At 41.1% G+C, this 17,388-nt stretch overlaps 1 protein-coding gene across 1 annotated transcript; it reads left to right on the top strand.

The window, feature by feature from the left end:
* Nucleotides 1–3,197: 3,197 nt before the first annotated feature.
* On the top strand, nucleotides 3,198–16,980 carry LOC308286816 (interferon-induced GTP-binding protein Mx-like; the record flags this gene model as incomplete). The annotated part of the gene is made up of 13 exons (XM_080727939.1): nucleotides 3,198–3,266; nucleotides 6,126–6,315; nucleotides 6,739–6,834; nucleotides 7,312–7,466; nucleotides 8,289–8,427; nucleotides 9,020–9,218; nucleotides 11,135–11,213; nucleotides 11,348–11,470; nucleotides 12,058–12,199; nucleotides 12,774–12,932; nucleotides 13,606–13,682; nucleotides 14,445–14,669; nucleotides 16,756–16,980. 13 exons carry the CDS (start codon nucleotides 3,198–3,200, stop codon nucleotides 16,978–16,980), a joined length of 1,878 nt encoding a protein of 625 aa, XP_080584065.1.
* Nucleotides 16,981–17,388: the final 408 nt, after the last annotated feature.

The following is a 17,388-nucleotide window of genomic DNA, read 5'->3' as shown; positions in this document are numbered from 1 at the left end:
AGTTCCCACGGGACGTGTGCAGAATGGAACAGCATTTATAAGCAGCAATATTGAACGTTTAGCTTTTGTCCCCGTTTAAAAGGATCCTCTGCATGCCATGCCTGTTACTGTCTGGCAGTGGTTCTCAACCTGTGGGTCAGGACCCCCAGGGGGGTCCCCAAATTATTTTGGGGGTTCCCCAGATGATTAAATGAATGTGCAACATTGTTTACTCACTCAACAGTTAACAAACCAGCATAAAGTTTAATTGTATATAGAGGGTATCTGCACATTTCTAAAGTGATGATTTGAGGACTCTTTAATACCTCTAAAATGACAAATTAAACATTGCCCAAATTGTCAAATAATCTTTATGTAATTTCATTTGATCATTGTACAGAACATTGCTCAGTTCTATAACTCATCATTTTTGGGAAACAGGAATATTTCATTATTTTTTCTTGTATACATTTAACAAATCCTCCTGGGTTTGGTATTTCTGCTCAACATCATGCAGTGTATCTCAATGTGTTCCTGTTTCTTTAGGATAGATTTTGCTTCACCTCTAGAGTTAATATCCCTGCACATAAGAATGCATTGAAAATGTAGAAAGATTGCACATGCTTACCAGTTGCCAAATAGGCTTCATGTAGTGGAGTATATGGGCATAACACTGTCTGTTCATTCTTACGGTCTATGTCAGTGGTTCTCAACCTGTGGGTCCCCCAAATTATTTTGGGGGGTCCCCAGATGATTAACTTAATGTGCAACATTGTTTTCTCACTCAACAGTAAACAAACCAACATTAAGTTCAAGTGTATAGAGGGTTTATGCACATGTCCAAAGTGACACTTTAAGGACTTTTTAATACCTCTAAAATGACAAATTAAACATTGGCCAAATTGTCAAATATTAGAGGCAGAAATTGTGAAAATAGCCGATCAACGCGAGGCGTTGTGAGCATGTAGATCTGCTATTTTCACAATATGATTATTTTTTGGGTCGCGGCCTGAAAAGGTTGAGAACCACTGGTCTATGTGACTGACGGATAGGGTGCAAAACATTGTGTCGGCCATGCCTTCGGCCTGGCGGAGACGATGACGATGGTTACATCCCGCCACTCCTGTCTCCATTCCGACACTAACCCTATCTCTAACCCTAAACTTAACCCCTATGGGAGTGTCGCCACTCCGACAATAAGGAGTCAATTTCGGAGTGGCGACATGTCGGAATGGAGAGACTCCCAATGACGATGCCACTATGAATAGAATGAGCTTGCCGTCATCATCATTCATCAGTCAGTTTAACTTTCAACCAGAATCACTTTCACCTGATGCGGTAACGTCATCTGACCACTGGGAGGCAGCATAGAGCTATATAGACGGATATTTTGATAGACAGAGGAACTCTTTCTCACCTTTCTTTTCTCTTTAGATGTGGTTGCCTAAGGCGTGGACGAGTATCAGATATCATCAGCATGCCTAATTCACTGGGTAAGAAGAAAACAAAACAGCATTCTTTAAAGTGCAGTTGCATCAAAAGTGAAACTTAAACCAGATTTCTCGTGAATCAAAACTTAATTCAGTCCTTCCTTAAAGTTGTACTATGTAACTTTTTTTATAAAACAAATCTTAAAATTCTCCTAACTATTAAATCACAAAAGTTTTAGAAGATCCGCGCCGTGAATTTCAGCCTGTAAAGCCTTCTCTGTATGTAAACTGAGATCCTTGCCGTGGACCGGATCTCGCGCCAAAATTGCGTCATCACACTACCGGCCAATCACAGCGAGGGTTATACAACTGCCGGCCAATCACAGCGCATCTTGAAGTGGGGTCGCTATGGCAGCCATATTTGTTGTCGCCCGTTTGTACCATCCCTTCTCTAGGTAATTTCGCCTACCAGGCAGGGTGAAGGAGTCCGTATCTCTGGAATTACTGAACGCACAGGAACAAGGGACCCCTTAAAAGATAGATCTCAGCGAGGTGGAGGCAGACGCGGGGGTCTGAAGGTACGAAAAACGTCCGAAAGACGCGGACGCGACCGCGGTTTGCTATAGGGCTAATGACCACTAGTTGGGCATCTTACACAGTATGGCTTTAAAGTTTGTGCAGGTAGGGCACGTAACGGTATTTCCAGTCAACTGCAAATGAAACTGAGAGAACTGGAGCATTTGTATTCATTTAGAGAGAATAGGCTCATTCATCGAACAAAGATACAGACTGCACATGCCATTTAATAGGATCAGTGGCCGGTTATACAATTCAGCACCATAGTGACATATTGAATATCTGTGGATCTCAACCTTTTCAGTGTGAGAACCATGCACTGATCTAGCCTAGAACCATTAGACTCCTGTTATCTCCTTTATAGCAACCTTTCTCTACGTTTTGTAGTCACAAATTATTTTAGCTTGTCATATTAGTTGGATGTTTAATAAATTGCTTATTTTACATGCACTTTAAAGCGGCCCTGTTTGGATCCTCACCAGACGGGGTGAATGCACTATCTGAGCCTAGAATATGGTGTGGATTCCTGCAAACGCACATCGAAAGTGAAACTTATGATGAGTTCTTATTTCTCCAGTACTGAATCCTAAACACACCCACCACAGTCAGTAGCCTACAATAAGGGATCAGACGGATCTGACTACTGTACGTATAGGCTACGTTGTGTTCCTGCTTCTAATAACTCACATCAAGGTATAGTCTCATAGTTATTTATTGGTCTTATCAGTGTTTGACCTATGCATTAAGCCAGCCAGGAGTGGCGGGCCCTTAAAATCCGACCGCCGCTGTATGATTTCACTCATGTTACTGTGAGTGAGCTATGTTACTGCGAAACTGAGTAGGCATACCGGTAATAAGAGCACTCACTCGTCGCTACGCACACTCGCACTTGTAGGCTATTATGGAGAAAATGAGAATTGTGGTAGGACTACATCATCATTACAACTATAGACATGATACATTACAGATTATTATTATTACAGATTAGCCTATATATGCTTCCATTTCTCAAGATTCATTTAAAAACGTATTGAGTGGTGTGTTGTGTGGTTGTCTGTGGCTACATAGCAGTTTGTGTCTGTTAGCAAGCTGTGTGATGGGGGAGATTAAACGAGCCTGTGGTGATATTCAGGTATTAGACCTATACTGATATAATTTGTTTTCACTCAGACGTCCACAGACATTCAGGTCAAGTCCAAGAAGAAAGCCACGATGAAGAAGAGCTCTCCCTCTCAGTCAAGCTCCTCCAAAACCAAGCAGACCAATCATGACAACGTACCGGTAAGTGGACTGTGTGTGTGTGTGTGTGTGTGTGTGTGTGTGTGTGTGTGTGTGTGTGTGTGTGCGCGTGTGCGTGTGCGTGTGTTTTGACAGACGCGGCTCATTCTCCTTTGTTTTCTCTATATAACATTGGGTTTAATCTTGCAATGTTAACTAAATAATCATAATTAAAGATTGAATTTAGATAGTCAGATAGATATTAATGTGATTTAACACCAAGTAGCCAATTTTACATTTATGAAACTGGGAGTTGAGACCCCTAAGGGGATCCCCCAATTTTACATTTATGAAACTGGGAGTTGAGACCCCTAAGGGGATCCCCCAAAATAATTTTGGGGGGTCCCCAGATGATTACCAGTCGCTTAGGCTAATGTGCAACATTGTTTTCTCACTCAACATTAAACAAACCAATATGTAGGCCTTTAATAATGCCCTACAAAGGCAGAGTGCAGTAACGAAGTTTTGGGACACACTTAGCCTTCATGATATTGGGGGATGATCAATTACCTCAAGAACAGATGTACAATCGGTGTAATATCACTTTTATATCTTTATCTCATTTGGCTGATAAGCTGTAACACCTTTAAACCCATTTTTTGGTGAAATTCGAAAACGTAGTTACTGCACTCTGCCTTTGTAGGGCACATTTCTAAAGTTACAAATTAAATACTTTTAAGACTTAAAATATCAAATTGGCCAAATATGACATGAGAAAGAGGCAAACATTGTGAGACGCCTTGTAGTGAGGCATTGTTATTTTATCTGTGGAACCGAGTCGAACTAAATGCCTACAATTCCAAGTTGATCATTTCGGGGGGTCATGGCCTAACAAGCTTGGGAACCCTTGAAATAGACTACGATTTATGTTAGTGGAGTAACAGTATAGCCTATCCATTTATTGACACTTTATACTTGTAGCCTACTTCCACTAGCCTATAAATCTCTGAGGCAAATGTTGTACGTTTGTTTACTCCACTACATGTATTTGACAGGTTTAGTTATATTAGTTTCTTTGTCAAATTATGAATCAAAAGTCCTTTCAAATAGCCTTAGTATAAAATGGTAATTAATCCAATGTTATACAGGTATATACTGTATGACTAGAGCCATATTATGATTTCTGCATGTTCTCTTGCTATGCTGTCACTTTAAGGTTCACACCCAAGTTCAAGGCCAAGGTGGCCAGGTTACTTAGGGAGGTTCAGTAATCAGCAAGCAGTCTTTTGACTGTGATGTGCAGTGTGAGGCTGGCGTTCAGCCGTTTTTGCTTATTTTCTTTGTTTCTTTATTATCCTATGTCAAAGTATTAATGACAAAGTGACGGACAAAGTGTGGAAATAAATACGCTAACGTTGCAACTCTGAAGAACGTTTTGGACATCAGTTTAATCGCACCACACGTCTAGACTATAGTTCTTTTTAAACCGGCAACCAGTAGTATTGATACTTTTAATTAAGTATGAAATAGGAGTACTTCTTCCATCACTGTTTGACAGTGCAGAGGGAGAGCAGAGCTGTTGTGTTTTGTTTCAACTTTTTGGTTGAGGCAACTCATTTGTGTCCTACAGTATAGCATAACCAAGGCCAATTTAAATTCAATGTCAGGAAAGTTAACAAAACCCAAATTACAGTATTTTGAACTGAAACAGTTAATTTACAGTAGCCAATACTTTTTTTTAACCACTTCAACCTTTTCTGCTTGTGCCAATTGATTCCTCCCCACACATTTCTGTTGACACTGCTGATGTATCCTACTGACTCACCTGCCAGTGAGGAGCCCCCACCAGGAGGACGTAGAGCATATTTTGTCCTACTACTCCCGCCCCACACTCCCTGCTAACAGGTGACGCCCGTAGGAATACATGCAATGACCGATATCCCCCTTCTCACCTGGCTTGAATTCCCTCTACCGAACACGGGCCAGTTGTGTTCACAAGACCAGAGCGAGCTAAGGCCAGTGAGCTTCCGTGCCGAACGCCGATTCTGAGGACTCTGTGACGCCAGAGTTCTGTCACTAATCGGGAAGCTTACAACCTGTTAAAAGCATGTAGCTACCGTAGGCCAGTGGTTCTCAACCTTTTCAGGCCGCGACCCCCCAAAAAATCATATTTTAACTGGTGACCCCCTCATCCTGACTAGCACTAAGAGTTGAGGCATTACATTTTATATAACACGGTTCTATTGTGAAAATTGCCGATCTACATGCTCACAATGCCTCGCAATCGGCAATTTTCACAATTTCTGCCTCCAATATTTTACAATATGTTGATTTTATTTTATTTTAGAGGTATTAAAAGGGTCTTAAAAGTCCTTACATTTTCACTTTAGAAATGTGCAGATACCCTCTATAGTATACACTTATACTGTATGTTGGTTTGATTACTGTTGAGTGAGAAAACAGTGTTTCACAGTAAGCTAATCATCTGGCGACCCCCCAAAATAATTTGGGGGGGACCCACAGGTTGAGAACCACTGCTGTAGGCTATTTAAACAATTTTAAAGTCACGTCTGCACGAGTTTGCAGGTGCTGCTATATGACAGGCATCATTGAAGGTAACCTAAAGGGTCCTGCTGTCAGTAGGAGCAATTCTGACAAGAAGCCTTTTTTATTTTCTGCTATACAGTCAGGTATACAGTTATTCAATTCACTAACGGCTTCATGGGTTCATGCAAGTTTAACAGTAAATGACTTGAAAAAAGTGAATACACAATGGGGATAAAACCGTTTATAAAACCATGTACGTTAATTTCTCCTCTCATGTATTTTTCTTTTTTTTTTTCATTGCAAGTTTGGTCTTAAGTTTTAGGGTGTTAATATTGTCTTAAAAAGTGTTAAAATGTAACCTCCCGATCCCTGCAGAAACCCTCCTTGCTGCAGCAGCATTTTGAGGAAACAGTGCGTCCCTGCATAGACCTCATTGATTCTCTTCGCTCCCTGGGTGTGGACAAGGACCTGTCGCTTCCAGCTATCGCCGTGATCGGAGACCAAAGCTCCGGGAAGAGTTCTGTGTTGGAGGCGCTGTCCGGGGTGGCTCTGCCAAGAGGAAGCGGTGAGACCTGTTTTTTTAGTGCTCTAGTTCTCAAACTGGGGGTCCGGCCGGACTTCCCCAGGGGTCCTTGAGAGGGTCCCCCGCAAAATGAGACAAATATAGTTTCCCAATCTGTTTAACCACTTTATTCTGCCATTCAAAAATAGCCGATCTAAAAGCTCACAACGTGTCGTACTGTGAGCTTGAAGATCGGATATTTTTGAGAAATGTGGAATCAATTTTGAAAACGTTTAAGTAAATCTTGTTGTATACCTGCTGCACCTGTTTTTGGTTGGGGGTCCGTGATCAAATACATATCAATTTGGGGGTCCTTATTTGAGAACCACTGTTTTAGTGAAACAGTGGGATCAGTGTCAGTAGGATAACATGGAGCAAGATATTCCGTGCCCACCAAGTTTAAAAGACATTATCTCACATTTACAGGCATAGTGACAAGGTGCCCTCTCGAGTTAAAGATGAGAAAAACAAAGAAAGAAGACCAGTGGCAAGGGAGAATAAGCTACAATGTTGGCGCCAGCGGTAGGTTCAATTTTATTCCATCAACTGAAAGAGGACATGTTTATACAAAATAATGAATGCTGAATTATCTTCATTTAGAAGGGAGAACAGGTGGCTCCGCTTCTCCTCCATGGGGAGAAATGCTCATTCATCTATGATGTCTGATATCTTATGACTTATTAAAACAAAACAAAAATTACCAGTAACTTGTCAGAGTCGAATAAATCCCTCTATATGGTATGATATGAGACATTAGAATGTCTCACACTGATGTTCCTTGGACATTGTTTGACCATATCACGCTGTTTATCTACAGTAGGTCTAGTAGGGTTTCAGAAGTCCCCGAAATTGATTGCCATTGATGCTCCTTCACAAGTGGAGCAGCTTATTAAGCAAGGTAATAACAATTATTGAGTAGACCTGTCTATGTTTTTATTCCATGAATGCAAGACACGACAAAGCCAATCTGATCGCTCTCCTTGTCTTGTTCAATTCCAGCTCAGGATGACATGGCCGGAGTTGGAGTGGGGATCAGTGAGGAGCTCATCAGCCTGGAGATCGCCTCTCCTGACGTTCCAGACCTCACTCTCATAGACCTGCCTGGCATCGCCAGGGTGGCTGTGAAGGGACAGCCAGTCGATATCGGGGACCAGGTAAAGCCACCTCTTCTGCCTTGCTTCTTTGATGGATGGATGAGGGAACAGCGGGATTTGAACAAGACTTAAAGGGGTACTGCCACCTAAAAGGGTTGAGGGGCAGATTACACTGTGACATGATCTTCTCTGAAAACAGTCTGAAACAGTCTGAAGCTCATGTCACAGTGTAATTATCTGCCCCTCGCCCCCCAACAACAGCTGACCAGTACAGTAAGTATACAGTCAGGCTATACAGACAATTAATTTGATTGGCTTATAATTGCGCATCCCCACAATGACATCATAAAAATATGAACTTGTTTTTTTAAGATGATTCTTAAAGTGACAGTAACCCTTTAGGTGACAGGCCCCCTTTAAGTTTCTTGTGACCTCTGGAGTCTGTGATGCTCTTTACACACAACTAGACTAAGATTTTTTAACTGCCTTATATTGGTAACTTTTGAGGCCCGTGCAATGAATATGAAAATATCACTAGAGGCAGAATTGGATTGTTGGCATGGCATACCGGTATGTTGTATATTCACTAAAGTGAATACACTGCATGGGTTCACCTAAATCAGTAGGGTTTGTCCACCAGGGAACGTGCAATAGACTCGTCAGGTTTCATAGGGAATGCACATTGCATCCATTTGATTTTTAAACATATTATGTGAATGTTTTGACTTAAGGGCAGTGACATACTATATGTGTGTGTGTGTGTGTGTGTGTGTGTGTGTGTGTGTGTGTGTGTGTGTGTGTGTGTGTGTGTGTGTGTGTGTGTGTGTGTGTGTGTGTGTGTGTGTGCGTGCGTGCGTGCGTGCGTGCGTGCGTGTCCTTCAGATCAAGAGATTGATACAGAAAGTCATCGCAAAGCAACAAACAATTTGTTTGGTGGTGGTTCCGTGTAACGTTGACATTGCAACTACCGAGGCACTGAAGATGGCACAGGAGGTGGACGGTGAAGGAGAGAGGACCTTGGGTAAATTGTCGTTATTTAAAATGTCAAATTGACTTTGCTGTTACTAGTACATTTTGAATTCTGGACTTTTACTTGTAATAGAGTATTTCTGTGATACAGTATTGATACTTTTACTTAAAGGTGATACACCATGCATTTAAAAAGTATTTATGTCATATTGTTTATGTCCCAAAAACGTTTTTCAAAAGGTTTGAGGATAAATTACCACCCTGAATAGAGAGCCTCTCTCATTTTTGAATGGCTCTCAGAGCATTTCAGCTGCAGTACCACCTTTGGCCTGAACTGCGCCACCCCCCCCCCCCCCCCCCCCCCCAAAATATCTTTGAAAAAAAAAGTGTTTGATTTTTTTTTTTTTTGTGATGACGTCACAATCGGCAGATGACGTCACAATCGGCAGCAAATCTGGACAGCCTGTTTTGAGAACCCGTGGGATACTTTTAACCTTCGCCTTCTCAAATCCAGAGAAAGACACAACGGTCAGAAATGGGACTTTGTGAGGATAGAAGGTGCTAGTGGGACCCCAAAAAAAGGTTTTAAAATAGGAAAAGTGAAATTTCATGGTGTATCACCTTTAAGTAAAAACATTTTTCAGGTATCCTGACCAAGCCGGACCTGCTTGACAGAGGCACGGAGCAGACGGCCGTGGACATTGTTCACAATAAGATCATCCCCCTCAAGAAGGGGTACATGATCGTGAGGTGCAGGGGTCAGCAGGAGATCGTAGACCAGCTGTCACTGATGGAGGTCACCAGGAGAGAGAAGGTCTTCTTTAAAGAGCACACACACTTCAGGTCTGGAGCCCAACACTACTCACTGTATACAATAGATCGTCAAGAGGGCTATATTGAAAAATAGCAGATAAACAAGCTCACAGCGAGGCAGCGAGTGCTGCGCTGCAAGCTTGTAGATCTGCTATTTTTGAAAAATCGTGAAAATTAGAATTTTGACCCGATTCTATAAGTGTCTTTTGAATCCTTCTAAGATTTTTTGAAAAACCCATGTTTTTTGCATGTCTTTGAATAGGCCTATATCTTTTTAAAAGCGAACATTTGTAAGTCATATATTTGCTTCTGGGTGGTCCCTGGAACAACATATTTGTTGTTGGTCCGCGGCCAAATACACATCATTTTGGGGGTCCTTGGCATGAAAGAGTTTGAGAACCACTGATTTACCAGGCATTTATAGAATCGGGTCAAAAATATTCAAAAACTTGCACATGTGTTCACGATTTTTCAAAAATAACAGATCTACAAGCTTGCATGTGCGGCACTCGATGTGAGCTTGTAGATCTGCTATTTTTCAACAGCTAAGGCATAAAATAATGGTTAAAGTGGTTCAAATCTAAAGTGACACAGATTTGCGTTCAGGCCTAAATGGGTTAAATGTTCATATGATTGTAGCATTGCAGAATGGTTGGGTTGTTGTCTTTCTTTCTTTTAATTCCCATCATGGCTTCGCCACAGAGGATCATGTGCTTCTGTTTTCCACGTCTTCCTCGTCACTCCAGCCACCTGCATGTCCTCTCTCACCACATCCATAAACCTCATCTTTGGCCTTCCACTTCTCCGTTTGCGCTTTTTTTAGCCCTACTGTAGGTGGCACGTACATGACCTGAACTGTTATAATGATACATTTCAGTAAACACAGGACTGGCTCGGTAAACCTAAGATGACCCAACGTAACTAACCCAACCCAAATTCATTCAATCATCCCAATTCATTCATTATTATTGTTGAAAATATGATCAGTATCTTTTGTATTTTACTGGTATTTTACTTCATTTGAACATCATTTAGATTTATTTAGATCAGCGATAGGCAACCTTAGGCACAGGTGCCAACATTGGCACAGGGGAGGGTGATCACTGGCACACTGGCAGAAGTGTAGCCTGGGATCACTTCACTTTTCGGGGTTGTAACCGGTCTGGTAAATCGGATTCAGTTTTAACCCAAAATGATTCCCCTGCGCTCAAGGACATACTTTTAGAGCCTACCTAATAAACTCCTTGATGCGGAGTAGTTTTGCTTTTGAAAAATGTGTTTGGTATGCATCTTTTAGTCCAACTCGTAGCAACTGGCAAGACTACACAAGGCTACTCGAGCATTTTAAAAGGGATTGGCAAAACAAACGGGGGGAAACAAATCAAAGCGACGCCGCTTCTTCTAGTGGTTTCCGCGCTTTAGGCGGAAACCAAACGGCCTGTAGCGAACGAACACCAGGCTTTCCCCCAGAAAGCCTGGTGAGGCGAGGTTAGCAGAAGCGTGAGAGAGAGGATTTTTATTTTTAAATCACATATATACTGTATTTTAAACGTGGTCAATTAAATGAAGACACCTAATTTACAGCAAATTACATCCTGCACATAATTCCACATTAATTAAAACTCTGCACTCTGACTCTGGAGTTATAACAATGTACAACTAAATATGTCAGAATGTTTGATGGTGTGTCATTAAAATGTATGTCTAGAAAATAAAAACATGGCACTTCATTTAAAAAAGGTTGCTGACCCCTGATTTATATAGATGCTGCTATCCTACTTACTTTGCAGCACTTATTTGTTCTCTTGACCTTCTATCTACGGTATTTACTTGAATTGACTATGGTTTTATGCTGACTGCACTCTGATCTTGTCACTCTCTGTGTGCCTAAATTGTAAATTGTATCGTGTTAAGTGTTTTTCTCATTTCCCATTCTCATCAAACAGGGCGCTGTATGACGATGGTCAAGCCACCATTCCAAAACTGGCTGAGAAATTAACCCTCGAGCTGGTGAACCATATCGAGGTGCATTGTTCATTGTTTTTCATTTCAAAGAAGTACATTAAGTACCAGACAAAGTAAATTGTTTAAATGTGTTGTACGTTGGTATGAAAATGGTCCACTGTAAACAATCTTCTCTTGCTCATACCCATCTTCAGAGATCCTTGCCTGCGTTGGAGAAAGAGATCGCGATGAAACTCTCCGAGACGCAACAGGAGCTAGACAGATGTGGAAGTGGGCCCACCTCTGACCCAGCAGAGAGACTGCACTTCCTCTTTGATGTGAGTATGTATTACTAGTAAAACACCTTAGTGACAACAGTGATGTGGACATCAGGGTTGTGGACATCAGGGATCTCCATATATGGGCATAAAAGGGATTTGTTCCCCTGGCATCACAGGGAACTCCATATCTCCATATATGGGCATAACAGGGCATCATTAATATTGATGACATCAGGGAACTCCATATATGGTCATAACAGGGATTTTGCTAGTTTGACATCACAATGAAGCCAGAGCGTGATGTCAGAGCGGCAAACCCATTCTGGTAGAGTGGTTCCCCTGACATCACAGTGACATCAGAGCATGATGTCAGAGCGGCGAACCGGTCTATGGGTTTGCCGCTGTGTACAGTGTACACGTCTACACGCGGACAAGCTGTGACATTTCTCATGGTAAACTGCGACCTTGGTCACAATTACTCTCATGGCCGTCTTTGGGGTAACACTGGACACAAATGAAAACTCATAACGTGTGTGGGAATCACTGAACCTGTAACGTGACCTGTGTGATTTTACATAATACATAATATGATGAATGTATAAAATGACTAACTTTTATTCAAATGTGTTTACTCCTATGTTTAGAAAGTGATGGCATTTACTCAAAATGCCATTAGCTTGACTAAAGGGGAGGAAGTCAAATGTGGAGAAAATCTCAATGTCTTTGCTAAACTCAGAGAAGAGTTTGGGAAATGGAGTTTCCACATATACAAATCTGGAATAAAGTGTAAGTATATTGCTCCATCAAGCTACAATGTACACATTGACAAAAAACACCCCTTATTATAAATAATAATACATTCCCATTAGGGCTGTCACGATTATAACATTTTACATGACGATTAATTGTCACTCAAGTAATTGCGATTAACGATTTAATTGTGTATTTGTCGTTGACAATTACATTTCTGTTAGGCTTTTAGGCTTTGAAGTTGCACATGGTAGATATGACACATAACCTAAATATACAAAGAAATTACTGACATATTTGACAAGTGATAGTAAAAATAGCCGATCTACACCCTAACAACGCGTCGCGGTGCGTTGTGAGCTTGTAGATCTGCTATTTCCACTATTTTAAATTAAAAAAAATATATATGAATGAACATTAAACGATTATGACGATTATGAAAAATGATCACGGTTATGTCAAATAATTGCGACTAGACGATTATGTAATAATTGTGACAGCCCTAATTCCCATGATATGATCAAGTGATTCTCTTATACAAGAAACTATCAATGGCCCAGTCATCATAACCTACATTTCTGCTCTGGTCCCATATCTATTGATATTGCAGTCAACAAAAAGATTGAAAAAGAGGTGGCTGCTTATGAAGTGAGGTACCGTGGGAAAGAGCTGCCTGGGTTCATCAACTACAAGACCTTTGAGACCATGGTGCAGGACCAAATCAAACTCCTGGAGGAACCCGCTGTCCAGAAGCTCAGGGACATCACGGGTAACATGATGTGTTTGGCAGGGACGTGCTGGCCATTGGGAAAAGCGGGACAACTCCCTAACGGCCGGTTCATTCCCGGGCGGTCCAGGCTGGCCATTAGGAAAAAAATAAAAAATAAAATGTCGGCCTTTGTTCCATTTTGGGGGCTGGGCGGCCAACAAAGTAAATCGTCACTGTCGGGCAGAAACCTCGTATCTCCAAGTTTCAAATTGATACATTTTTTCGCAAAGCAAAGCCCTGCTTCATCATACAAGGCCATTGCACAAAAGTAGTGAAAACAGCAGATCTACAAGCACACAATGCCTCGCGGTGCGAGGCGTTGTGTGCTTATAGATCGGCTGTTTTCACTAGTTTAAATCATTTTTAAAATGATAAATACAAAATAAACGGTTTTGGACATACAAGGTTTCCACCCGACAACGACGAAATATAACTCATGTACAGTAATTGGCCTGTCACTTCTCATGATCTGAAATGGCAAATCTTTGAGTAGCAGCAGCAGTGCTATAGAGAGAGCTCTCTCTCTATAGCGCGCAATGAGGGCCTCTCCAACTCTTTTTCCCAGGCTGAATTAGGGGCCCAGCATGTCCCTGATGTGTTTGGTGTCATACTTTTGTCACAATAGCTTTTCATTTCAGTTTGTTCACCATCATGTTTTCTGTTGGCTTTTTAGATTTCATGAAGAAAGTGTTGATTCAGCTCGCTCAGTTGAGCTTTCTTGGATTTCCTAACCTCACCAAAGTTGCTAAGGTATCATTTGTCACAATTACTTATGTACTACTCTACAGCAAGGGTCTTCAATAGGGGGTCCGGGATCCCTAAGGGATCCTCAGAGTTACTACAGGGGGTCCTCCGAATCTTCCAATCCTTTTTATATTAACAACTTGAACCCTATAGTGTCCGTATTCTGAGAACTAGCCGAACTGTAGATCGGCTATTTCTGCTAAAGAGGTTTGGTGTAGAGGGGGAAAAGAGCAGACCAAGTACAGAGCGAAAGGTCAAATTTAATGGTAATGGCAGCTCAAGTGGTTAAATATCTGAAAACACAAATTGACATGAATCCAAAATACACAGATTGTGCTGTCAAACGATGAAACTATATGGAATCTACGAAAAGGTTGTGGGGGTCCCTGCTTCATCTCTTTCTCAACTAAGGGGTCCTTGGCCTGAAAACGTTGAAGACCCCTGCTCTACAGTGATTTATAAAAAAAAAGGGGGGAAATGTTTATTATTACTTAAAGGAGGATTTCACCACTTTTCAACCTGTCTTCATATAATAGGTCCTCACTAAGGTTCATGATAAAATAGCACAATTCTTTTCTACTCAGTCTGGGTCTCATAGGAGAGCTGTGGGTGGGAATCCAAGCTAATAGAAATTGCAGGCTTTCAATTCCTGAAAAGTTGCAATGTTAAAGTGGAAGCCATTGTTTTATTTAGAATAAAAATCTAAATATTAACAAAATATATAAATATATAAAATGGCTGAAAAGTTCCATTTGCTTTGCCATCCAGACAAAGATTGACAGCATCATGCAGCAGAAGGAGCCTGTTGCAGAGTCCATGCTGAGGACCCAGTTCCAGATGGAGATGATCGTCTACACCCAGGACAGAACCTACAGCAGTGCCTTGAAGAAGAGGAAGCTGGAGAACGTCACACAGATAACCAGCAACCTGTGCAACATCGCCCCGGAGGCCACCCTGTCTGAGCTGATGTTTCACCTGAAATCCTATTACGAAGTAAGTCTTAGTTTAGTTTTAGTTTAGTTTATTAGTACATCATATAAAACAAGTAACATTACATATACATGGGAACAAAATACAGTGCGAGGAAGGGAAGAAGCCATCAGGCTTATTTGGAATCCTTCCCTTATTGGAAAAGTTAATACAATTACAGATTTAAAAGTTCAATAAGAACAATACAGTAGAATACCACAAGAGGGGCAGTTGTGCAATATAAAGAGATAAAAACACAGAAACTGCACAAAAGACAAGAGAAAAAGAAAAAAGAACATTAAGATAACACATCAGTAAACTAAATCATGTTGACTACAGTAAGGACGAAATAAGATATAGCTTTAGATGTTTTTTGAATACTGGCAAGGATATTGATGACTTCAGTGAAGCATCTAGACAGTTCCACAAATGAGTGCCTCTAAATTTGATAAATGATTGATGTTTTGAAGTCCTCTCTTGCATCTGACTTCAGCCCAGAGAAAACAATATATTAAAGCAGGGGTTTTCAACGTTTTCAGGCCAAGGACCCCTTAGTTGAGAGAGAGATGAAGCAGGGACAACCTGTTCATAGATTCCATATAGTTCCATAGTTTGACAGCACAGTCATCAGTATATTTTGAATTCACGTAAATTTCTGTTTTCGGATATTTAACCACTTGAACCCTCAATGCCTAATAAACTTGACCTTTCACTTGGTGTGCTCTTTTTCCCCTCTACACCAAACCTTTGGCAAAAATAGCCGATCTACAAGCTCACAACGCCTCACAGCACGAGGCGTTGTGAGCTTGTAGATCTGATTGGCTAAAGTTCTCAGAATATGGATGCTAGCGTTCAAGTGGTTAATATAAAAAAGGAGAAAAAAAGGTTTCTATCACACAAAGATTTGGAGGATCCCCTGTAGTAACTCTGAGGACCCCCTAGGGGTCCCGGACCCCCTGTTGAAGACCCTTGTATTAAAGACATTATGCCGTGATTCTTTTTTTCACCCTACAACATGTCATCAGGTATTATGATTATACTATGGAGGGAGGTTTTCTTAAAAAAAAAAGTGTACAGAAAGTGTTAAAGTTATGTATTTATGTGGCCACACCCACTTGTTCATTAAGTATACCTGGTTTTCAGGTGGGTGGTGACCCAGCTGAAGTTAGCCACACCCACAGTGTTGTTGAATGGTAAAAAAAACTCAGAGGCGTTCCGTTCAGCTTTCAGGAAGTAACCAAGAATACACAGCGAAGACAGATGTGTATATTATAACCACACCTGGGGTCTATTAGAATAATGTTAACTCCATAGACACAGAAAAAAGTACAAAACTATGGCACCACCTCTTTAAGAATCCATAGAGGGAGCATCAGAATACTGCGATTTTAACAACAGCTATGTATGGATTACAATATCTGTTTCAGAAGCATTACACTGTTGTCACAGACAGCAACTCAGTAAAATAACCTTTAACCATTTGTACAGTGGGTTCTCAACTGGATCATGCCCCATTTGGAAATCTCTATTTGCGGAGTACCCATCTGACCACTTGACACGGCACGTTGTGAGCTTGTAGATCAGCGATTTTTGTCACAGAGATTTGGTGTAGACAGAAAAAATTATAAGGATGATGATTAACGTTCCATCCTTACTCTCTAGGAATGAATAAGTGACAATGTTGTTTTTGACAGCACATTTTGATTTAGTTTTAGTCATAGTCTATTTAATAAAATGTAATTTAGTTTTAGTCACAGTCTTTTGAATAAAATGTCATAATTTAGTCACCTGAAAGGTTTTAGCGCGACTCGTTGTGAGCTTGTAGATCTGCTATTTTCAGCACACAACACCTGAGAGCAACCAAACATAAAAGGACTCTTCTCCATTAGTCCCTCCCTAACGTTTTCGTCTAGTTTTTATTTTGTTGACGAAATTGTCAATATATTAGTCTTAGTTTTAGTCATCACAGCTTAGTTTTTATTTTGTTTTTATTTAGTTTTCGTCAGTGAAAAAAATACAGTCGACAAACATTTTTCGTCACAGTTTTAGTCGACAAAATCAACACTGATAAGTGAACAAAGTAATCTTTTCCCCCCCCTGCCAACTCTAGATTGCCAGCCAGCGTCTGGCAGACCAGATTCCCCTGGTGATCCGCTTCCACATCCTGGAGCAGGCTGCCTCTCAGCTGCAGAGGGACGTCCTGCAGATGTTGCAGGACAAGGACAAGACAGACTTCCTGCTCTACGAGGACTCTGGCGTCAACGACAGAAGAACCACGCTGCAGAATCGCCTGAAACGCCTGATGCAGGCGCGCACTCGCCTGGTGGAGTTCTGATATCTGCAAAAATGTTGCCGAACGTTTCTGTTAACCACGTTCGCCCCTGTATTCTCTAATTTGGGAAAGTTCTTTGTAGGTCAAGATTCTGCAAAAATAGTCAAGACATGGGTCAAATCTAGGTGAAAACTTGCCACATATTTGGCAGAAAGTCCGCGGAAATGGCAGATCTACAAGCTCACAACTTTGGTATGTTGCGAGCTTGTACTGTAGATCTGCTATTTTTGTTATTGTACTGTTTGGCTTTATGACTTGAACTGGTTTAGTGCCTTTTATCGTCATGTAGCAAATGTCATATTTCAGTGGTTATCAAAGATTTTCATGTCAAGGACCCCCAATTTATATCCATTTTTGCTGTGGATCCTTGTAGAGTTGGCCTTGAGCTTGCCAATTTCCGAATAGACTAGT

Source organism: Nannobrachium achirus (assembly GCF_963921795.1).
Source record: "Nannobrachium achirus genome assembly, chromosome: 6".
Classification (NCBI taxonomy): Eukaryota; Metazoa; Chordata; class Actinopteri; order Myctophiformes; family Myctophidae; genus Nannobrachium; species Nannobrachium achirus.
The sequence above is the reverse complement of the archived record's forward strand: the minus strand, read 5'-3'. Positions and strand labels throughout refer to the sequence as shown.